The 25,094-nt window shown below is 39.8% G+C and overlaps 1 protein-coding gene across 6 annotated transcripts in view; it reads left to right on the top strand.

The window, feature by feature from the left end:
* SEMA5A (semaphorin 5A) overlaps positions 1-25,094 on the top strand; it is a 354,504-nt gene that overhangs the window by 188,463 nt on the left and 140,947 nt on the right. For all 6 annotated transcript variants that reach the window (XM_087760523.1, XM_087760512.1, XM_087760495.1 and 3 more), the window contains 3 exons: positions 3,273-3,335; positions 9,629-9,727; positions 10,898-11,111. In XM_087760523.1, coding sequence (XP_087616649.1) covers positions 3,273-3,335; positions 9,629-9,727; positions 10,898-11,111 — 376 coding nt within the window. The remainder of the gene's footprint in view (positions 1-3,272; positions 3,336-9,628; positions 9,728-10,897; positions 11,112-25,094) is intronic.

Here is a 25,094-nt window from a genome sequence, read left to right as displayed (position 1 = left end):
GAAATATTAGCAGACGGTATCAAGCATCTTCCCCCTGTATGTTACCAGTAAGCTGTGTTGAATATCTGAACTTCCATTTTGTGGGAAACTCCCCCATATTTCCTGAGATTAGAAGAAAAAAAAATAGTTATATATAGAAATGTTTGTCTATACCTGCTCTTTTCATTTAATCAGTAATAGGACATACATATGCATTACTGAACCATGCGGGAGCCTTAGGGACCAAAGTACAACAGTTTTAACTACTCAGCTCTCTTCAGATACCTTTGTAATATTCTTCATTTGCAGCCTGCTCTGTTATGGTCTCCTCCAGCCGTGGAACCCAGGGCTATAGGACTATAAGTACATTTGATTTCAAAGATGACACTTAGCTTTGTCACCAGTGTGCCTGCACTTATTTCTTGTCCAGACAGTATTACTCCTTTGGCATATGTTGTCGTGAACAGGGTTTTCCCAGAGAGTTTGCCATTTAATTAGCTTGCAAGCGTATATATTTATATATGGTTACAGTAGTTTATTCTGTTTGGATTCTTGTATGTGTTGTTAACTATGCTATCCAGAAATATTACGTAATGTTTTAATATTTAATATCTTTATTTCAATCTATGCGTTTCGTGGATGTCAAAGAAAGAGAAGAAAGTTTATTTTCAGTTACGCTAATAATGGTATCAGTGATTTTGTGATGTGGTGGTAAAATTATTAATATTTAAGATTTGAGAAGTCTAGCTAAGATGTTTATACTAATTAAAAAAACATTCGACTAAAAGCTAACAGTTTGTGATTGTTTCCAACTCACTACTTCTGAGCTAAGGTAATACTGGGTGTGCCACTCCTGCAGGCGCCACCAAGAGCCATATCTCTATATTGTCACGTTATTTACCCTTTGTTTCCTTCTTAGAAGTGTGGCAGTTATCAAGCTCCTTAAGGAGTCCCCCCCTCCTAGGGATGGATACCTGGCTTTGCTAACATTGAAATTATTGTTTTTCTTCACCTCTTTCTCTTTTTCTGAAATGGTATATAGGCTGGGCCTCTGTAATCACTTGGCAGGGAACAGGAGAGCAGAGGGGGAGATGCTGTCCCAATGTTCTCTCACTATGATCAGAGTTAATAAAGCTTCTGCCTGACTTGTCCTAAATTTTAGTTGCATTATTATGCGCTTGAAGTTCCCAGATTCTCCAACCATGACCTGCTTGCAGAGATGCATTGTATGCTTTTCTCAGATTTCATGGAAAGCTTGAAGAACTGTCGCTTCTGGCTTCTGAATTTCCCATCTCTGAAGTCTGTTGATTTTCTTTTCCAAAACTTTCAGTGCCTGAGAAATGTACTTAATTTGCTTGATTTGTGACATTGTGTAATTTTTGCATTTCATATCTTTCTCCTTCCACTCTTTTACCGTGGACTTAGAGCCAATTGAAAGCTGGGTATTTTGTCACTGAAAATTCATTTATTGATGAACATTTTATCTTTAATCCAGTCTTTCTGTCTTCTGACTTTGTGCTGTTCATGTTTGGCATATTCTTCTCAGTTCAGTTTTGGCAAGAACTTTCCTTCAAACCTTGCTTTTAAGCACCTGTATTCCACTAAATCTTTCTACTCTGGCCTCCTCATGGTAACTCTTGCGTTTCTCCGGGCATTTGAAATTTTTTGTGTTGTTTAAAGATAATATATTCAGTATCGGATACTTGTGTCTAGTGCCATATAACATGTAGGTTCAGGGTGTCCTAACGGATTGATTAGGAATTTACACTGGTCATCCAAGAGCCGTCTTTTGTACTGCCATCTCCGTTAGGGACATAAATCACTTTTTGCATTACAGAGTCAAAAGAGTTAAGTCATTGCTGCTTTTTTATCTAACTCTCTATGAGATTTCTTTCATGCTACTAGATACAGCTTATTATAAATCATAACTGGATTCTTCCAGAAGTTTTCAATGTATTCCCCAATATGCTGTAGTCATTCATCTGCAAAAGTAAACACTGTAAATAAGAAGGTTTGGGGTAGAGAAATAGAAGTACTGGCATTAGTTTTTATAAGTCTTTTTTTTTTTTTTTTTCCCCTGAAATGAAAAAGCTCATTCTTGGGCTTGTTGAGACACAAATCAGAGAGTACTGCATCTTATACTCTGAAAGCATTTTCCCCTTTAATTTAAATAGGTTTTCACCCTATTATTTTTATTAATTATAGAGTCTACTTGCTATTAATATAGTCTCCATTAAAAGACAGGTACAAAAAATTACCTATATTAAATTTGAATGAATGGTCTTTCATTATTTCCTGGTAAATAAAAATTAAAAAGCTGCAGTTTCAATAATTAAGCAGCATTAGTTAGTTTAGAAATCTCAGTTCTTCCTGATAAAACGTAAAGTGCTTTGTGGCATTTTTATCTAAAGAACACATGGATGTGCACTGTTGAGGTGAAAGAATGCAGAGTGATTTAAAATGCACTCTGACTACACAGCATATACAGGCATTCAAATATGTACATATATTGGGACATAAACACCAAGCATATGACCTGCTCCATTGAACAGTACAGTTCATAAGTCATAGCTGTTGAATGTTAAATATGGAAATAATTGGAGTTAACTCATGCAGTGAAATTGCAGTAATGCAGACTAGCCATTACAGCCCTGGCATAAATCTGTTGAAGCAGAGAGACAGCTCAAAAATGAGGATAAATTGTTTCTGCTTTGCAGTGCTCCATTTCACTGTTGTCTTGCACGTGTCTGCCCATTGCTCCTTTCTCTGAAGGGATGTTTTAGTCCTTCTGATTAGTGCTGCAGTCATACCTTGAGAAACTAAAATTTCCATTTGATGCTTGAGATAAATACTGCAAAAACAGCAACAAGGCACATTTTCTTATGGCGCAAGGTCTCTCGGCAGAGCTGACCTCAGATGCTGCGTTGATGCAGCCTAACTGTGCTGGGGAGAGACGGTCAGCCTTTCTCTGTGTTCCTAACTGCTTACCTTAATAAGACTCCTACAAAAGTGGCTAAATAGCATCAAATGTGATTGTGGTTATTTCTCCTGTAGTGGTAGGTACAGTGAATCATGGGGATGGCCAACTTCACTTCGGATTAAGACACTGAAAAACCATCAGCAGCAAAACTACATTTCCAAGGAGAAAAAGCTTGTAAGGCGATTATGGATAGAATCACCCACAGCTAATCATCAGTATGCCTGAAGCACATATCTCAAGCATGGGCTTAGATAGCTCTGAGGTTTGTATTTCTGTGTTCCCTGCATTTCTAACTAATTCTTGTTGGTTGCAGGCAGTGGAATGGCAATGTGATGAAGCTACTAAAAGAGCCTGTTACAGTAAAGGCAAATCAAAGGTAAGCATGAGACAGCTGTTCTGCTCTAATAAAATTTATATGTTAATAGCAGGTGTAATTCAGTGTATAAATCTCTACCTTATGCATTTTTACTGTCTCCCTTTCTGAACAGAGTTGCAAGAAAGGAGTCTGACACTGATGTATAAGCAAAGGAATAAAAAACAATATAGGGATTGTGGGGTGAGAGGTACAGTCACATGATTCTTTTCTGAAATGATCAAGAACTTCAGTTTTTAACAATTTACTCTTTTGACTCTACAACATGTCATATGTAATGGGATGCATTCTCACTTCATTTTCAGTGCCATAAATCCTGAATAACGGTGTAATTACTTTGCAAAATCCTACATTTATTTCCCTGTGCATTAGATGCAGTTTTAGGAACATTTATATTTCATATCTACCGGTGCTATGAAGAAAATAATATGAAATTCACTAACTTTGTAGACATGGGACTTGATATATTTTAGCATTTAGAACCAACTCCTTATCTGGCCAACTACAATTTATTTTATTCAGCACAGGTAAGTGCAATACTATGATGGAACTGGAATGGATGCTGTGTTCTTTAGTGGCTGTCCTAAGCTGAAGCTAGTTATCAAATTAATTATAAAAGCAGTTAGAAATGCATGTAATCTATATCTGTAATTATTATACTGTTTAATGATTTAAGTTAATTGAGTTAAAACATACAAGGAAAACACATCAAGAGCAGTAACTACAGAAGAAAACACTTGCTTTCAGGACCCATGTTCGGTAGAACATATCAACATATGTTATTGATGTGCAAAACTAAAAAAAACCCCAAGCTTCAGAAACGTATTCCAAATGATTCTACCATATAGTAGAGGAGGAGTCTCTTCTTCATAGTCATCTAATCACTGACTTTTTAGCTTTTCCCATTAAACAGTTCATTTCCAGCTTTTTTTACGAAGTGCTGGAAAATAATGTTGCTGTGTACCCTTGGCCTATCCATTTCTGTTTGAGATTAAAGAGGAAGAACGGCTTCACTTCAGAAGCAAGGCCATGTTATACTGTGAGGAGAGAAAAAAACAGAATTACGTAGGAAAAAAAGCAAGTGTAGTGAATGTGCAGTGTAAAGCTTCATGCATGGAAGATGATTGTCTTTATGGTGGAACACCTTTCACTGTAGAAATGAGTTTACAGTACTGGGAAAAGGCAATAAGAATGGTATTACCTTCTTTGTTCTTTCCATCCCAGTGTCGGAAACAGGTATTTCAGAGTTACTGGTCACTAGCTATTAAGGTACAGGATTTGCTAGGTATATAGAAGGTATTAACAGCTAGAGAAAAGAAATGGGTTAGATTTCATTTAAAGATTTCTGACTTGAGTAGACAAACTCTGGTGACTCAAGTTGTGTGTGAAGGCTTTAATGGCAGAAATAGCATCTAGTAAGCAGTCAGATCTACAATCTTTGTAGAGAGAAAAGAAAAAACTTCTGAGACCTCATACTTTAAGCAAATGTTTCATTTTGTAAGTTGCAATTTCTCCCTAGAATATTTATGCTTCTTCATGTAATATATTCCTCAAGCCTTCATCCTTAGTTTTCAGATAACACTCTGAAGTAAGAGAGCATGCTCAAGTGACAACAGAATATGACAGGTTGCATTGATCAAGGTGCATATACAGTAGAAACTATCATGGCAGGAATGCAATGTGTAACTAGAAGTTTATGCCTCTGTTTTACAGTGATTTTCCAAGTTTAAAACTGTGCGAATACATTCAGCTTGTCTGAAAGTCACAGTGCGGTGGCTGTGTTCTAACTTCATGGATGAAAGTAGTGGTAAATTTGAGACTATAGTAGTGTACTTTTGAATATTATGTTTACAATACTGTTTGTGGTGTAAAATCCACATTCAATTCAACAATGCAGAAGCATATGTTGCTATTAAATAATTTTGCTAGGAGAAATACTCAACACTGAAATGCATTTAAGAATGGACCTTAGTGTAGTACATACGTGCAGATTTTCATTCATGCTCATCACACCCTTTTGAAGAAGCTGGTGATTGGAAGTTATGGTGTCACTCTAAAATAGTATATATGCTATTCTAATAACAACCTCTGAGATTGTTTCTTAGTATTGTTATTAGTTGGATAAAGATTTAGTGTTTCATTTGTATCCATAGCCTTGTTCCTCATTCACAATCTAGAAGAGAAGTACAATCCTTATATTTCATTATGTTCGAAGGTAATCCCAGGAGGTCACAAAGTCTGCGCACCAAAAAAGAGCCCTATGGTAACAACAAGTTCTTTTCTTTTTTTTTGGTGTGCAGACTTTGTGGCCTGAAAGCTTCATGTAGGAGTTGCTGGAGAATGCAGAGGTATTGACTGAGGCAACCTACCCAGCTGGAATGACAACTGTCTTTTTGAACTTTTCCTGCATCTTCCGCTTTCACTGGTGTGATTGAGGTTAAAATCAAAGGATAAATTTAAGGCCAGAGAAAGGATAGCCTAATGATGTTTGTCATTTATTGCCTTATGTCCAAGACTAAAACAAGGTCACTATACTTTCTGTATAAGGAGGACTTATACATGCAGATGAGGAAAGCACCTGATCTGTGACATGCTCCTCTTCCTAGTCAAACCACAAAAGCCTTCCCTTGGAAGAACTGGGAATTATCAGACCAGGAGGAATTCACTCCAGTGCTATGGTGAATTGTCCCTCTTCAGAGGAAATCCCCTGGGAGACACAATTCCCGTTACTGTTATCAGAAAGACTTCTTGCTTGCTTGTTGTTGTATAAATAGATCCAGCCCAAATTGGAGAGTTGCTGCGGGTTGCATTTCTGTAACATTGCTCAGGGTGACTTCAGATTTCAGGGCAGACACATGTGTGACTGTAGGGGAGGGACAGGAAAGATTGGAGACAAAATATACAAGGCCAGCCCAGACTGTGGTGAAAGAGAGATGAGGATTACAAGGATGGCTGTGGGTAAGTTATTCATTCAAATCCTGGTTGTTTCTCTTGAAGCTCTGGTGCCCACAGGGTAGCATGGGGGCAATGAGTTCAGGCAGCAAAACTAAAAGTCAGTTTGCTGATGGAGTGCCCTGAAACCAGAAGCTAGCTTTGAACCCTGAAGCAGCTCTAGTAGTTTTGAGATAATGGTCAGTTAAACACAACTCGGTTTTGTTGTTGTTCTTGAGAAGGAAGCTGCACAGAAGTTTTGCCTCTAGCTGTTAGCAGTCGTTGTTGTTCTGAGGTTTATGCTTTAGGAGTCAACGAGGGAAAAGAGCTGAAGGGGAAAATATATAGGGACATCTGTCACATTTGACAGTGAAATGCGCACTTGACTTTTGAATGCTGATGTTTGTTACTGAGACTTCAGACATTTATCCACCAATTTAAGCTGTTGCTTAGAATAACTAGTGGCTCCAGGAGCGAGCCAGACAAAATGATGTCCTTGTGGCCAGCATGTGCTAGCATTTAGAAGTCTAAAACATCACACATGGTTAAGAGAATAAATCTGGCTATTCAGACTGGCACTTGTGGTAGGGACTGTTATAAAGGAAAAATATAAATACGTGCGGTAAAAATAGAATAAACCAAAGAGAGATTAAAAAATATATATATAATTGAATTAAAGTCTCTTATCCCTTGCTTATTTAAGATTCTAATGGCTGTGTGTGTTAGCATCTGAACTTTCAATAGAGGTATTAAAAAATTAAACACAGGTGTGTTTAAAATGCTAGCCTATACAAGAAACATTGCTGCAAACAGATAACCATATGCAGCCAGATTGTCCTTGAACTGTCAAGATGGTCTTAAATTTAAGTAGCAGCCTAGCCTGCTTGGCTGCTGAATTGTTTCTAATAGTTGTATTTTGTTTCAGGTATGCTGATATAAAAGTAGAAAGTATTTGCTAAATGAATTTCTTTCAGAGATATTTTTATAGGAGAATAGGAAAGCATATAGCATAGAGGTCAAGATAAAATGGCGAGTAAGACTACGTAAAAGATGGCCACCAAACCTACCACCACCCTCCAAACTAAAAAAAACCCCTTTTGTTTTGAAGTCCTTTGCATTCACCAATGCTACGTCTACAACACACATCTCTTTTTCACACATATAAAAGTGAACTGGTTGAGCTTGATTCCAGAGCTAGAAAAGTGACTCTGAACAATTCAAATGACTAAATAACTGAGTCCTTTTTCAGTATGTTTTTGGGTGGTGATTGTTTTATTCATGACTATTTTTTTAATTTATTTTGTATTATTGTGGATTTGTCATATGAAGAAAATAGGCAATTGTAAAAGCTGTTCTTTCAGTTTTGATTTTGTTGTACTATGCAACAAAAATTTTGATATGAGATATCTTATTTGCCCTGTTGCAGTATGGATTGTTGTGAAGTTGTCACAGGACTTGGGAACATTAAAGAGAAGAATCTTGTGAATCCCAGGAATGTCAGAGTTTAAAAAATTAACATTATTTTTGAACAGAAAGAGTGGGTGATCAGCGTGCAAGTAATTTGCCAATGGCGCTATTTCAGGGAGCTCTGGAATATGAAGAGGAGAGGTTGGATGGGTTATAATGTCAGTACCCACTTATTTTTCCTACACTTACATTCCATGGCTTGCTGGAAAGGGCAGGGTGGAAACAGCCAGAAGAATAAATTACTGTGTTATGTTCTATGAACCTCCCTGAGCACCCTTGCCACAAAAAAAAAAAAAAAAAAAAAAGAATTACCTTCTTTGGTTGTAGGGTCGGTTTGTTTTTGAGGGTTTTTTTTTTTGGTGTAGTTAAAACAACCTGCAACAGGGAAACAGCCCAGAAGTGAAACAATTACTTCTTAAAAGGCTTGTTGCACTGCCCAACTCTGTTTGCATATTAGCTTCTGTTTGGTTGAGAGAATAGTAAGATGACAGTTTGGGTAAGTTCAAGATAAAGATGTATTTTTACCCAATGGGAATCAAATCATAATTGGAAGATGCTTGACATTTACCTTTAAAGGCTCAAAGAGAAGTGTTTAAAGGCTACATTTTCATGAGACACTAATGCAAATGTAGTTTTGGAGGGTATTTTTTCAAAGAAGTGTTTTTTTTTTTTCCTGAGCTTTTACAAGGGGGAGGGTTGTGGGTTTTTTTTAACTTTATTTTGTATGAGGAAAGGTGTAGAAAATAAATTCCTAGAGTTTTTTGGGAGGTCTTTCAAGTATTTTGCCCATCTTGCTTTGCAGTCTATTTTGTGCCTGTTCAATTTATTTGGGATTATATTTATTGTCTTCCAGGATGAGGCTATTTTCAAGATAAACAAGAAATACATTTAATATAACAGTAGACCAGACAATGGGACTTCTGCACCATTACTATTACATGGATTTACTTACATGATTTCACTTAATATCTGTTAGAATTGCATAGCTGTATTTTCACAAGTTTTTTTTTAATGCTTTACATGAGACTATCTTGTGAATGAATGCTAGAGAGCATTCAAATGGAAGGTTCCAGGAAACTATTTTCTCCAAGCATGTTGTTGATTTTGTTTATTTTATTAAATAGGGACATTGATTTTTGCATGAGGAGTATTTGAATCTTTCCTACATACAGTTCTGGGAGATTTTTAGTATTGCAGAAAAAGGCTTTCTGTCTGAATTAACAGTAGAAATTGCTGTTGGTTTCTAGCTTCTGAAATGAGAGAAATGAACATCATAAAGCCTTCACACATCCTAATGGGGTAAAAAACACGTAAAATTATTCCTCAGGGGTGAGCATCTATGTATTGAGGTAATGAAATTTCTTGAGAAACTTCAAATTAACAGAAACGTAGATGCTTCTAATAAAAATATAGTGCAAATTATGAAACTAGTAGTGACAAATCTGCATCTGAACATCTCAAGAATTTTATTTGTACTGGTTTCAATATACTCGTGTTACCGACAACCTGTTCTTTCTCCTGTTTTCTTCCCAACTTCCTCCCTTGGCCTGATCTGTCTTTGAAAACAGCATCTGATCCCTTGAGACAGCAGTGTATTATTTAAGTCAGCATCTATCACTTCAGAGTTTAGCTAAACCTTTGAAATATATACTTAGAAGAAATCTTCAGTACTGAAGAGGTTTACTGTTATCCTATTAAGAATTTCTCACAAAGATTGATGGATGCATGTATTGTAGTTAGGAAATCTATGTATATCATGATTGCTAACACATCAGGTATGCTTAAGCCTTGTTCTAAATTTTTATGTGTGGACACATAACCATGGAAAGCAAATCATAATTAGTCTCCCCTATCCTTTGAAGTATCACTGAATATAGTTGTTCTTTTCTGCATGGCAGGAGGAATGCCAGAACTACATTCGCGTGCTTCTTGTTGGAGGCAACCATCTCTTTACCTGTGGAACCAACGCATTCACTCCTATCTGCACCAATCGGACGGTATGAGTTAAATGTTTTGTCCCACAAGCTCGAGTCCCTGTTCTGAGCCAGCAAAATAAAAGGCAGAGCATGCTGTGGTTGAATCCAGGCTATTTGTGTATTGATGGGTGAGCTGGTGTGTAAAAGGCTGATTTGGCTAGTGGCAGGCCAAAGAGGAGAGTTAACTGGTGATCTCTTTCAAAAGTCTTTGCCTCAGCTGTGGGAGAGAGCACAGCTACAAAAAGCTCAGTTCCTCCCACATGCCAATTTTCATGAACCTTAGGTATGTCTAAGACTTCTGCCACTCTCTCAAGTTTGGTTGGCATCAACTGGTTTAGTTATAAAATGTAGTTGCGTAGCTGCATACTGTGTATGTGTAGTTCTGGAGAAGATGACAGTACCTGTATTAATGATTTCTGACTGGTGAGAATTAGAAATCTTAGTTGAGAAAATCTGTCATTCTGTTTCTGAAAAAAACCTAGTTGTAATTTATGTGTATCAGAGAAAGGGAGTCCATTAAGGATCAATAATAGTCATAGTAAAAATCAAAATGTCACTGTTTGGACTAAGCTGGCTATTTGTTTCAGGAGGGGAGAGGTGTTTAAATACAAAGAATAGCTGTATCACCAAAAAACTCCTTGGCACATTTATTATATTTAAACCTATTGTACCTTTATTTTCAAATAACATATACTGAAAGTATTAGGGCTACTAAATCAGAGAGGTAGTTCTGCTGAACTGGAAAGCTCCTTTTTTTAATCTCATTTTTCATGTGAGATTCTTTCCTAGAACACACCAAGAAAACAAATAATAGATTTTTTTTTTTCATTGTCTGACCATTTGCTATGGTGAAAACCTTAGTTGATTCTGGCAATCAGATCTGTTTTTCATAACAATCTGTGTAGAGATAATTAATTTTTGAGTCGCTTCTAAAAACATTTTAGGCATGGTGGCTAATGATTAACTTGCATGTTTTACATACCAAAGTGGCAAAAACGAGATCAGACAACATTACAGTAAAACTTCCTATATGAGACAGTTTCAAGTTGATGTAAAGGTCATCTCGTTACTGTTGTACAATGCCAAAGCAGATAACTGGGGTTTATGATAGGATTTTGCTCATATTGATGCAGCTTGGACGAAATTATAATTTTCAGCTCATTTTAATCCCTTTTTCTCACTCTTTTACAGTTAAGTAACTTGACAGAGATACATGATCAAATCAGTGGCATGGCTCGTTGTCCTTACAGTCCTCAGCACAACTCCACTGCTCTTCTCACTTCCAGTGGAGAATTATATGCTGCTACAGCCATGGATTTTCCAGGAAGGGATCCTGCCATTTATCGCAGTCTGGGGGCCCTTCCTCCTCTCCGCACTGCACAGTACAACTCCAAGTGGCTGAATGGTGAGTGCTGATGGACCATGAGACTCACCTCTTTTTAACCCATATTTTCCATATTCACAGTCTTGAAATTCCATTCTGAGAATCTGAATGTTTTTAGAGTATTGTTTATCTAATTTTAAAATTATTTTGCATAATATATTTTTTTTATTTTACTAGTATAAGTATTATGGCATTTAATTAATATAGTTGCAGTTTGTAGATGTGCTCCTAATTTAAGTCATGTTTGCAGGCTTAGGGATGAGCTGTACTGTGTCTCTCAGGTGCAGTTACTTGGTAAAGCTGAGTCAGCCAATGGCAGTAGCTTGCCTTGAGCATTCTTTTGTTGAGTCCTTCAAAAACCCAAGGCAGAAAATAAACAGTTTAGAATGGACTGAATTCTCCTGGCTTTCCCTGCAGGTCCCAGCCTTGACAAGCAGAAAAATTTGTGCTTTCAAACTGCTTAGGTGGCAGACTGACGTTTTTGACACTTATTATAGTCAAAAGATAGGGACTAGTGTGCAAAACATATCATAAAATCGTGTTGTAGCAATGCCTCCTGTGTCATGGATGTTAGTCACCTGATGGGGATTTCCAGCTGGGAGAAGCTGTAAACAGATAGGTATTCTGGAGGTGTAACAGGGCCAGTTGCCATTTTATGTATTACAAAAAAGAAGCAGATTCTTCTAACAAGAAAATGATTATTTAACATAAAATGGGAAATTATTTATATTATACTTTGCCCCTGTTTGCTCCAGTAGAAAAAAAAACATATTTTCGTAATGCATGCTACGTGACACAACAGTAACCATCAGTCCCTGTTCCCACAGTACATTTCATGTTATGATGGGATTATTCTCATGTTTGAAATTAAGTACAAATACAAATCCTTCTAGCTTCAGAACATTAGGTCAGCTGCAAATGACAGACTTGACTTTGAATATTTCAGTTTTCATATATTCTGAATGCTGAATTGTGCGTATTTGCTTGGTGTATTTTCCTTGTACAAAGAAGCCATCAGAGGTAGCTTGGAGAAATTTATGACATTCTCTGAAGGTCAGCTGATATTAGAACTTTAATTAACAAAACAAAATCAAACTGCATGGAACATAGCAGAATTATAACAATGCAAAAGAAATGTGAGAGGTAAAATGAACTCATTGTATAGATATCCCTGTTCAGGCACCTTTTGTCCACACAACCATGGTATTGGAACTAATTGCCGTGCTACACCTGGGTGCTTCTGTCAAAGGGAAAAAAATCTTCTGAATTAACTGAATTTTCAGTTTAACTGGATGTGTTTTATGCCAAGGGGCACACTAAAATTCCGCCCCCCCCCTCCCCGACTTGTCTAATTAATCACATTCGCTGTATTTACATTTTGTCTATTTGAAGCTTCAGCTGCACTTATACATTCTCTGTTACAGCTCATTCTTCTGCCTCAAAACTGTTTACAATTAAGTTGCCAGGAAAGCGTGGCTTTTATCTTTGGGGAGGAAGAACAAGATGAGTTTTGTAATTGGAGCCAGTTCAGGCAAATCTAATAAAAGCCTGGGAGCAGCCCAGTTACCTACGTGAAAGGGAGGGGGAATGTCTTCTGGGGTAGCTAAGAGTTGAGGATTCATCTGCTTTTATGTGAATTTGCCTACTCATATGTGACTCAGTGCCAAGTGATGGCTTGAATGGAAGTGCTTCCATTGCTGCTTTCAGTGAGAAAGTGACACAGATAATCCTGCAAGAAAAGTAAGGCACCAACTGGAATAGAAGCTTCCTAGTCAGTATCTGTTCAGCAGCAGTAGCTGACAGTCACTGTAATTCAGCATTGTTTTAGGTATGCATGTGCATGCACATGTGTCTGTGAATGTTTGCAATTTAAAGTAAGTTTTTCTTTTATATCCATGTTTCCCTCAGAGGCACAATGTTTTTTGTCACTTAGATTTTCTACTCTGCAAATCACGTTGGACCAGTTCAAACCATCTCTGGGGGCGATGGCAGTACTTTAAAACGCAGCTGATTATCTTGCTGTATGTGTTATTGCTACGTAATAAAGACAGTGTTGATTTTAATGGCTAGCACACTTCTCAGTGCATTCAGGAGTTTTCAATGTCATCAGTCAGGCCAAAGGGACACGCCCATATGCTTAGGCAATCTGCTGTCAGTATTCAGTGTAAGTAGGGGTGAAGGATCTTGACATGGGAAGCTCTGAATCTTTGTCACAGAAAAAACCTTGCTCCTAATCTTAATCATCAGAAGGTCAGTAATCACAGGAACCATGACACACGGTGTGGAAGGGGAAAATGGAGCTGCTGTGTCATGTGGCTGGGGTGAGATCCCATATACCATTCTGTGATTTCAGCTTCACAGTTGTCACAAATAAAATAAATTTAAGTTGATGGCCTGTCTGAGCTTCCCCATTCATTCTGGTTCAGCCAGAGTCATGTATTTCTTATCAGGTCCTGCCTTCTACTGGGGGCTTGATAGGTCTGGAAGCAATCCACATCAGCTGAATAGGTAAGTTAGCAATTATTTTCAGCATATGTTACTAAGCATCATTCTGATCAGGTGTTTAACCTTAGTAGAGTATGTAGAAGTCAGTGAACTTTCATTTCTGTATTATCATTTCCACAATGCACTCAACACTCAGTTATCTGGGGTGACGAAGAGTTGGGATAGCTTGGTTAAAAATATGAATTTTTCAGGATATGTGTAAAAGTATACTACAAGTATATCCTGTGAGACTATAACTGAAAGGAAAGTTCAGTGACCCCACGGTATGTGAAGCACGAAGATCTTGGGCAAGCACTGATCCAAAAAGGTGGATGGACAACACGGCAACACTGCCAACACAGAAATCCTGTTGTTGACTGGAGAAAGTTATTGTGGAGCCATCTTAGAGGATCTCTGAATATGCTGTTTGTTCACCCGCTAGACAATTTGCAGATAATATTTGAGATTTGACTCCCCTCAATTTCATCTGTTTTGACAAATTTTAATGGCAGAAAGAACAGTTGGCTGAATGTTACAGATATCTTCCCACTTCCTAAAAATTTTTTCTATTTTGGAAAATTTTAGAGTGTAAACAGTCACGTCTTCTTCAGTGATGGAGGAAAGAAGCATCTGGAGGCAGTTATTGATATTACTCTCTTTTAACATTAGGAGTAGTAATCTATTCAGCTCTTGATTATCTCTGAATACAATCACCAGTTATAATTTTTTTACCTTAGAACTTCCCTCCTCTTCTACAAAAAGAAATTAATGCTCTGCTTATGGAGCCTATTTCTGTTTTCCTGGTGCTCCTAAAGACAACATTAAATGCAACTGACCCAAATGCAGTGAGAAGGGTTTTGACCACAGTCAGCACTATGCAGCAGTTCTGCTTGTTTCCTGAGGAGATGCTGTTGAAGGACTAGACTACCTTAGTGCTATGACCTGACCATTCACCGTAGTTCAACAGTTCTACAGGTTGGGTCATTCACAAAGAATTTATCAAGTAGCAGTGAAGAGACAGACCCCTATGTTATCCTCATCTTTCTTGCCAACCCTGTCAGTACTCTGTAACTCTCACTATTCTCAATCAAGAGGAACATGATCACCCAGATGAGTTAACAACTGCTGCAAACCAGCGCTCTCCCCATCCAACAGCCCAGCTGGCTGCAGGATAGTAAACCTGAAAAAGTGAAACAGAAAACCCACCTCTCCCTCTCATGATGTCATGTTTTGGCCTTCTCTTTTTCCATGTAGAGAAAAAAGTAATGCTTGAAGTTACTCAGACGAATATGTATTTGCACAAACAAATGAAGGTAGAAAGGCTGCTTACCAGTAACTGACTCTTTAAGGTGTGTTGTTCTGCTACGTACTCTCCTTTCTCTTTCTGTCTGAGTCTCTGTTCAAGTACTTCTGTGCTTGAGAGAAACGATTTGAGGTAATACAGCACACATTGAGGATTATGTCTAAAGCAGACAGCTCTTCCATTGATTTCTTCTCCTGACCAAAGCAATCAGCAAGACCTTGAGCTTTAGCCAACTGCTCAGGTCAGTAAAGGGCAGCATGTTGCTAGAACGTTTTGAAATTACCTTTGTGGTATTTCATAAAAAGAATAGTCCACCTTAGTGGTCTGCTTTGGACATTATTAAATGATAGCAAATAAATTAAATCTTTCATTAAGAAAAAAAGTACACCTTGATTTACAGCTGGCATGCTGTTTATTTGAGTCTGTTTAAGCTCTCAGTGTAACACAGAGTTTAAATCATATCGAGAGTTGACTGTGATAGTGTGCTTCTAATGAGACTTTGCTTTAGAGTTGATCTACAAAGTGCAGCAGGGGCAGAATTCATCATTGTTTGCCCTAGAGGACAGAGGTAAATGGAATAGATATATTTGTAGTCCACAAGCTGCAGCGGATCCAGATTGGCGAGGAAAAGCCTCCACTGCTTACACTTAGGAGCTTTTTCTGTAGTCCAACATTTCCACTTAGTAAAGGTATTTCTCCTTTCAATTCACCTCCTCAAATCAGTAAATGTTTGATCTGATGCCTCAGTGTGAAAGTTTACCTTAGTCTATAATGTCTATTTGCTTCACTAAGCCAATAAAAGGGCAAAACAGATTAAAGAAAAAATTGAAATCCCAATCAATCCCTTTCTGTTTGTGGAGAAACACTGGGACATTTAGACATACAATGATAGATGCTATTGAAACATGTTAAATAAATAAAAACTTTGTTCTAAATATCAAGCCACTTCATCAGTGGGCAGACCATAGATGATTAAAATGTAATTTTATATCAGATGTAGCCCCAAAACAGAAAAAAAATAAATCAAATAAAATCTCCTACAGATTAGAAACCTTTCCAGATGAGAAGAGTATAGGAATGTTTGGATTGTTCTGCTCTGCTGGTAGACATAATATTATCACTTTTTCCTTTTCCTGCCCTAATCATTTGGTTATTAGATACTCTTAAAATAGTTCTTCTGAGATCACTTTCTTAAAAACATTTTACTTAATAAAAAGCTTAATAATCTAGAGCAGGTACTTCTAGTCTTCACACGTAGCAGTAAAAGTAAAATTCTTACAAAGGTGGTTTGTTTAGTGGGGTTTAATACAGCTCTGAATCCATTCCTATTATTGTTTGTTAGTGGACTTTTATTATAACTGTTGCTACTAGTAGGATATGTGGAGAGAAATTATGACCTAAGTACAAAAATGAATCCTTTCACTTTTGCTTTTAAGGATTAATGGAAATGGCTATAATAATCCAGGGTTATCCTTTCATTCTTCTGTTTGTTAATGAAATGCCTTGTAATTACCTAGTGCAAGCTTTTCTTATTATGTAATATTTTATGTAACACAAAACTGGTGTGTTCTTGAGATATGCAATTTGGTCTTTAGCTTTCAGATAAGAGACCTGACTGAAAATATGCAAAGCATATGCTACCAGTTGTTGCTTATTTTGCTAGAAGATAAATAATTACTTTCCTTTGGTTGTGCCACCCAGAAGGTTGGTTCTGTTCTTTTGTGTGTATCATCCTTTTTGCCAGTATCCTAAAGTGGGAGGGAAATGCCTGCTGATTTTTAGACCCATCCTTAGGCGTCTTCAATGGAGCTGCTACCAGAGGAAAAATTGGAGCCGTTGTGCTGTTTTTTCCTTTCAAAGCTATACATCTTCTCCCAGATGGCAATGACAGAGTAGGAGAGCAGTAAGTTGATGCGAGATGGAGGTGCCTCCCCTGACCTCCTTTCTCCAATGCCAGACTCAGTTATTAGAAACCACCTTCATAGCATTCCCTCACCCATTTAAAATAGTAGAGACAGGCAGCACTTCCCATGAAGGTGTTTTATTTTTTCCTTCTTATCTACCCTAGGTAAAACAGCAAGGTCCACCTTCCATTTATGAAAAGACTAGGAGGCTACTGAGGACAGAGCCTGTTCTTTTATATCTCATCTAGCCTGCTCATGTCAGGTGCCAATCAGAGAGGCTGAACAAGGAAGAAAGAAAGGCACCCCTGCAAGCAGATCATCTGTGCTCAGCTGTGGAGAGGCATGACAGAAGCATCAGCCTCATTAATGCTGCAGAAAACTGTAATACACAGTGAGACAGAGAGAATGAAAGAGCTTAAAACTGAAATACGTCTCAACCAGAGGAAGGTCGAAAAAGGGACGAATTTCAGGGAACATGAACACATAAAAAGCAGCATTCACCAAAGAAAGGAGGAGAACAGAGAATTTCAGTAGCAGACACACCAAGCCTTAAGGTGAAAGGGAAAGATTTAAGGAAATCCTTAAGGAAAGGGAATGATTACAAAAGTGAACTCTGGAACTCTGGTTTCCTTTCTGGTATTAAAAAAAAAAAAAATAAGACCACGTCTGCAGGGAAAGCCCTTTGATCATCTGCCTCCCTGCAACACTAGATCACAGAGAAAAAATAAATGGCAGTCCAAATGTTTGTAGAGAGGTGGGTAAGCTATCACAACTGGGTTTTCTTTCCATACCATACCTGCTGGTTGTCAAAATCTGCTAAAAGCAAGCTAGGGTTTTTTTGTTCATGTGTATGTGGAATTCTAGATTCAGAATTTCAAGTAACCATCCAAACTTCTGCATCTTTTGATAGATCCCTATAGCCCAAACCTCTAGAGTTTCTGAGTGAATTAAGGTAGTCCTCTATGTTTTTGATCCTCGCCCCCCCTGCCTCCCCAATACACGGCTATGCAAGGTGTCTATCCAGCGAATATAGGTGATGCAAACTCCAGATGGGACTCTCAAGGACTTCAGTAGGTATTAGATCTTAGGATCATCATAGAATCATAGAATGGGTTGGAAGGGACCTTAAAGATCATCTGGTTCTAACCCCCCTGCCACAGGCAGGGACACCTTCCACTAAACTGGGTTGCTCAAAGCCCCATCCAACTTGGCCTTGAACACTTCCAGGGATGGGGCATCCACAACTTCTCTGGGCAACCTGTTCAGTGCCTCGCTACCCTCATGGTGAAGAATTTCTTCCTTATATCTAATCTAAATCTACCCTCTCTCAGTTTAAAGCCATTACCCCTTGTCCTATCACTACATGCCCTTATAAAAAGTCCCTTTCTAGCTTTCTTGTAGGCCCCCTTCAGGTACTGGAAGGCTGCTATAAGGTCTCCCCGAAGCCTTCTCTTCTCCAGGCTGAACAACCCCAACTCCCTCAACCTGTCTTCATAGGAGAGGTGCTCCAGCCCTCTGATCATCTTCGTGGCCCTCCTCTGGACCCGCTCCAACAGGTCCATGTCCTTCTTCTGTTGGGGACCCCAGAGCTGAACACAGTACTCCAGGTGAGGCCTCACGAGAGCGGAGTAGAGGGGCAGACTCACCTCCCTCAACCTGCTGGCCACGCTTCTTTTGATGCAGCCCAGGATACAGTTGGCTTCCTGGGCAGCAAGCACACATTGCTGGCTCATGTTGAGCTTCTCATCAACCAACACCCCCAAGTCCTTCTCCTCAGGGCTGCTTTCAATCCATTCTCTGCCCAGCCTGTATTTGTGCTTGAGATTGCCCAATGTGCAGGACCTTGCCTTTGGCCTTGTTGAACTTCATGAGGTTCACACAGGCCCACCTCTCCAGCCTGTCAAGATCAGAGTAAAGAATGGTTTCTGTCACTAAGCTTGTCACTGGCAAATTTGCATCAGCGAAATGATATAATAAATTGCAAAATGTTATACCACGTAAGAATACTTTACCTTAAAAACGAAGGACATGTATTTGAAATAAACAACAGGCAATAAACCAAGGAATTTTGTAATATCATATTTGAAAACTGTTTTTCAGAAAAGAAATAATTGCATTTCAGAATTTATTAGAGGACATCAGTAAAATATAGTATCTAATGAGTGCATCCACTTTTATGGTTATACTGAATTTTATTACAAAATCTATCAGCAATGTAAGAGAAGATTGGAAAAAATGTCTGGCATACTCAGTTTTAGAGTATTTTGCAGTCCTTGCTCTTCCATACCCATAAAATCTGCGATTTAGCAAAAGGAAAAGAATTTAAAAGAAATCATGGAGAGCTGAGGCATTGCAGAAGAAATAATAGTCAAAATAGACTGGTAGCCAGGTATGCTATGACAGACTAGCATTTTAAGCATGTCTCCTAGATAATTATGAAACACAGCGGAAAAATAGCTATTAATAAACAATGATTTCCACCAATTTTATACCAAGACTTTACATTTTAAAGTTCAGCTCCTGAGGATGGATATAACTATGATGACTACAAGTTATATATTACTTTTAAGGTGTTGAACACTGTAGGAAAATTTTACTTTATGATTAAGATTTGTCCTTAAACATTCATGAGCAGTGATGCCCTGGTCAGCCTAATGCAAGATCTATACTGTTTCCCAACAGCTACAGAGGGCTACACTAAATGAATATAATTAATGAATATACACGGATGGCAAAATGCAAATAGGAAATGGCCTTATTATTATTATTATTATTATTATTATTATTATTATTATTATTAATTATGTCAGTAAGGTGAAAGAAAATAAAATAGACTGGCACATTTGGAGCTTAAATCCTTTCCATTATTTTAAGCTTCCCTTTTGGAGAGCATTTCTCGCTGGAGGTTGAACCTTATTAGAAAAACCTCAAAGGCATCTTCCTAGAATTTGATGCTATTAAGTATTTGGCTGAATACATATATTTGGAAGAAATGAGTCTTTAGAGGCCAACAGTATGAGGGTGTGATTCATTGATCTTGTGAGGTCAATGAACAGGCTCCAGACAGATGTCATTCAGCATTAGACCAGTATCTAGACTTCTAAGATTTTGAATATATTATATGTGCATATATCATGGAATCATAGAATAGTTTGGGTTGGAAGGGGCCTTTAAAGATCATCTAGTCCAACCCCCCTGAAATGAGCAGGGACATCTTCAAGAAGATCAGGTTGCTCAGAGCCCCGTCCAACCTGACCTTGAATGTTTGCAGGGATCGGGCATCTACCATCTCTCTGGGCAACCTGTTCCAGTGCCTCACCACCCTCATAGTAAAAAATTTCTTCCTTATATGTAGTCTAAATCTACACTCTTTTAGTTTAAAACCATGTTCTGTCGCAACAGGACCTACTAAAAAGTCTGTCTCTGTCTTTCTTATAAGCCCCCTTTAAGTACTGAAAGGCTGCAATAAGGTCTCCCCACAGCCTTCTCTTCTCCAGGCTGAACAACCCCAACTCTCCCAGCCTTTCTTCACAGGGGAGGTGTTCCATCCTTCTGATTGTTTTTGTGGCCCTCCTCTGGACCAGCTCCAACAGGTCCATGTCCTTCCTGTGCTGAGGACCCCAGAGTTGGACGCAGTACTCCAGGTGGGGTCTCACCAGAGCAGAGTAGAGGGGCAGAATCACCTCCCTCGACCTGCTGGCGACGCTTCTTTTGATGCAGCCCAGGATACGGTTGGCTTTCTGGGCTATGAGTGCACATTGCTGGCTCATGTCCAGCTTTTCATCCACCAGTACCCCCAAGTCCTTCTCCTTGAGGCTGCTCTCAATCCCTTCATCCCCCAGCCTGTATTGATACTGGGGGTTTCCCCGACCCAGCTGCAGGACCTTGCCTTTGGCCTTGTTGAACCTCATGCGGTTCACACGGGCCCACTTCTCAAGCTTGGCCAGGTCCCTCTGGATGGCATCCCATCCCTCAGGCGTGTCAACCGCACCACTCAGCTTGGTGTTGGCTGCAAACTTGCTGAGGGTGCACTTGATCCCACTGTCTATGGCATTGATGAAGATATTAAACAGTCCTGGTCCTAATACAGATCCCTGAGGGACACCACTCGTGACTGATCTCCATCTGGACATCGAGCCATTTACCACTACTCTCTGGATGCAACCATCTAGCCAATTCCTCATCCACCAAATAGTCCATCCATCAAATCCATATCTCTCCAATTTAGAGAGAAGGATGTTGTGGGGGACTGTGTCAAAGGCCTTACACAAGTCCAGATAGATGATATGTGTAGATCTTCCCTTGTCCACTGATGTAGCCACCCCATCATAGAAGGCCACTAGATTGGTCAGGCAGGACTTGCCCTTGGTGAAGCCATGGTATCTGTCTTGAATCATCTCCCTGTCCTCCATGTGCCTTAGCATAGCTTCTAGGAGGATCTGTTCCATGATCTTCCCAGGCACAGAGGTGAGGCTGACAGGTTGGTAGTTCCCAGGGTCCTCCTTTCTACCCTTTTTAAAAATGGGTGCAATGTTTCCCTTTTTCCAGTCCCCAGGGACTTCACCTGACTGCCATGACTTTTCAAATATCATGGAGAGTGGCTTGGCAACTACATTAACCAGTTCCCTCAAGACTCTGGGATGCATCTCATCAGGTCCTATAGACTTATGTATGTTCAGGTTCCTCAGGTGGTCATGAGCCTGATCTTCTCTTACAGTGGGAGGGACTTTGCTCCCCAGTCCCTGTCTTGCGGTTCATCCACTCGAGAGCTATGGGAAGAGACGTTGCCAGTGAAGACTGAGGCAAAAAAGTTGTTGAATACCTCAGCCGCCTTCTTGTCTGTTGTTGCCAGTTTGCCAGTTGTGTTCATTGGGGGGTATGCTTTCTTTGACCTTCCTTTTCTGCTTGACATACCTGTAGAAGCCCTTCTTGTTACTTCTTGCGTCCCTTGCCAAGTTCAGCTCCAGCCGTGCCTTAGCCTTCCTGGCCCCATCCCTACACAACCAGGCAGCGTCCCTATACTCTTCCCAGGATACCTTTCCCTGCTTCCACTGCCTGTGCATTTTCTTCTTGCCCTTTAGTTTGACCAGCACGTCTTGACCCAGCCATGCCGGTCTCTTGCCTTCCTTTTCTGATTTCTTACACCTGGGATCAAGAGCTCTCATGCTCTGTGGAAAGCGTCCTTAAAAATCTGTCAGCTCTGTTCTGCTCCCTTGTCCCTGAGGGAAGTTTCCCAGTGGGGTCCTATTGAATAACTCCTTGAAGAGCTGGAAGTTTGCTTTCCTAAAATTCAGGGTACTAACTTTACTCTTCACCTGTCCCATATCCCTCAGGACTGTGAACTCTGCCAGTGCATGATCCCTGCATCCCAGGCTGCCTCCAATCTCGATGTCGCCAATTAGCTTGCTTGCGTTGGTGACCATCAGGTCCAGTATCGCATCCCCTCTGGTAGGGCTATTACCTGGCTTAAGAAGTTATCCTCGATGCATTCCAGGAGTCTCCTGAATTGCCTACGACTCGCCGTGCTACTTTTCCAGCAGATGTCGGGGTGGTTGAAGTCCCCCAGCAGGATGAGAGCCTGCGAGCACGGTGCCTCCTGTAGCTGGAGTAAGAAGGCTTCATCAATAGGCTCCCCTTGATCGGGCAGCCTGTAGTAGACACCAACCACAAGGTTCCCTTTGTTGCCTTGGTCTCTAATTCTTACCCATAAGTTTCTGTAATGGCAACTAGGTCGTAGCTTTCTAGCAGCACGGTGGCTTCAAGCTCCTCCTGTTTGTTGCCCATGCTGCGTGCATTGGTGTAGAGGCACTTCAGCTGGGCTGCTGGCTGTGTCACCTTCTTAGAGGAACAGCCCTTGATTCTTTTGAGGTATTTCACTGGTGTTTCTCTGTTGGCTCCTATTACCTCAGGAGCCCCTGGCTCATGTCCATAAGACTTCAAGTGTGTTCCAGTGTACCCAGCACATCTCAGAGCAACAGGCTGAGGGCCCTTGCTAGCACCCTGTCCCCCTAACTTTGGCGTGTCATCCCACAGCTTGTCACGGGCAAGCCCGATATTATACCTCTCCCCTTCAAGCCCATATCTATGTGTGTGTCGTTTTGTGTATATATATAATTTGATCTGTGTCTAGATCTGGCAAACTCCTAATTTTAGCTTTCTTTTCACATTTCTGGGGCTAATTTCACTTTTGACTGTGTCTCTGAATTCATCGCACTTGAGATGTGAGTGGTCACTTCTCACAGGGACAGTCAGTGGAAATCACAGCTCTTTCTTGCTCAGAGTAGGCTTCAGACCTTATAATCCTTAAGGTTAATTGCTCTTACCTCCAGAAAGAAAGACAGGTCATTTTCTGTCATTTGGTTCACTCTGGAAACAGTAGCATCCACTGACTAGGTAAATGAAGTTGTAGTAGTCTACTTCAGAGGATGTAGGTGTAAAGGGTAAAGAGCACAAGCCAACTTTCTTGCTTCAAAGCCCAGGAAGTGAGAAGAGGCGAGGACTGCCTCAGATATTCTCACAGAGCTCTCTCAAGCACCTTTTCCCATTGCTCTTCCCAGAGAAAGTTTCTGTACAGTTCCTCTCATCCTTTTACCCACTCAGACTCTGTCTACACCTCTAAATGAAAAAGGTCCAGGAAATAAGCTTACGCACAACACCCTTGGTCATCTGCATTGCTTAATTGTTGGCTCGCTTCCCAGCCTTGTTTTAGACCACTCCAGCTACTGCTTTCCCAGTGAAAACCTGAGTGTGACTCAGGGAGAAGTCCGCTTTATACACTGTTAGCAAGAGACAGTACAGGTGGAGCTGCACGATTTGGCTCCTTCTGCCCTCCAGAGTGCCCCATCCCACTCCCAGTAAGCTTTGCACTCCTGAATCTGCCGGTCTGTCCTTATGCCGCCTCCCAGGGCATGCAGCGCACCCTTGCTTTCATGCTACAAGAATGCCATGCTCTGGGCCACAGCGTCAGTGTGTGCTGCATAGCAGAGCTGCAGCCAGTCCCTATGGGGGCAGTTGGCTCTGTCAGACTGCATGAACGTGCGGCCGGTCTGGCAGTGAGTATGGACTTGGTCTCTTCAGTCTCCAAGTTCCCTGGGTGAGTGGAAAGGGAGAATAATCTAAAGGGCAACATTGCCTCTTCTTAGTAAACGCCTTCGCATTAAGAACAGAGACCATGCTCCCTGGAAAATGTATATTTGTCTCCAACCTTTGGAAAAACAATTACATTATTTCAGATTGAAACACTATCTTGACTTCATACAGTTCAGTCATCTTTTTGCAATAACCTAGAAGAGTCTGTGGGGAAACGCCCTTGCAGGGCAGACATGCTGCTTTATGAAGGAAGCCGTAGAGATTCCCAGGCTTTGTGCTGAGTAAGCAAACTTCAGAAATAGCACACCATAGTGTGTTTGCCCAGAGGCAGTGCTAACTAGCCACCTAGTGCTTTCAGTGCGTGGGCTTGTGTATCTGTGTAGCACTGCTCTGTGTTGTACATTGGAGATCTTTGTTGTGTCATGTTGACAAACTCATTTTCTTGCTTGCCTGGTTCCATTGGTTCCATTTAATTTGGGAAAGTCTAGTCAGCCTGATGACCTGTAAAGGTCATACACAATACTCGTGACATTATTACAGGTTGACATTCTCATGCTGATCCATACTAGCTGTATCTTGTCACATACCAGAATCCTTGTGCTTGTGGTGATCTAATCATTCACAAATGAGATGCCTTTACCCTTCAAGAATTATTTGCAAATTCAGCAGGAAAAAAGAGTCACTTCATTTTCTGTGTTAAAAACTTTAATGGGAAGTCCTCCATGTCAACCAATAGCAGTTCACAGCACAATATTTGGAAATATATGAACTAATTTTTCCTAGATGGGAATCTCCTTTTTCCTTTGAAGCTTTAAAGTGATTCAGTTCACTTTTCCCAAAGAGAAAATGAAATAAATAAAGTCTGACATAATAATCCCTCTATATCCACAGAATTCCCCAAGGTAGCTCTGAGATTATTACATTTCATGCAAATCAAAACAGTTTTCACAAGTTTCAATAGCAGGTCACATTTTCATCAGTTCATAATCAGTAAGATATGTGCACAGGTGTTTGCAGATGTATATATTGTTTCCCAGTTTTGAATCTATGAAATATGAGTACTAGTTTTTATTTATACATGTATTATGATTATCAGTGCAACTTTAAAATATTGTCTCTTGAAAGATTGACGTGAATTTTTTCAAGAACCCTAAAAACATTCTGAATGTGTTTCATATGATTTTTATTCCTACACTTTGTGAAGATTTTATTTGTAATTCATTA

The sequence above is a fragment of the Nipponia nippon genome, unplaced genomic scaffold, assembly GCF_047370975.1.
Source record: "Nipponia nippon isolate SJK-2023a ecotype South Korea unplaced genomic scaffold, ASM4737097v1 scaffold_1, whole genome shotgun sequence".
Classification (NCBI taxonomy): Eukaryota; Metazoa; Chordata; class Aves; order Pelecaniformes; family Threskiornithidae; genus Nipponia; species Nipponia nippon.
This window is presented reverse-complemented; position numbering and strand designations above follow the sequence as displayed.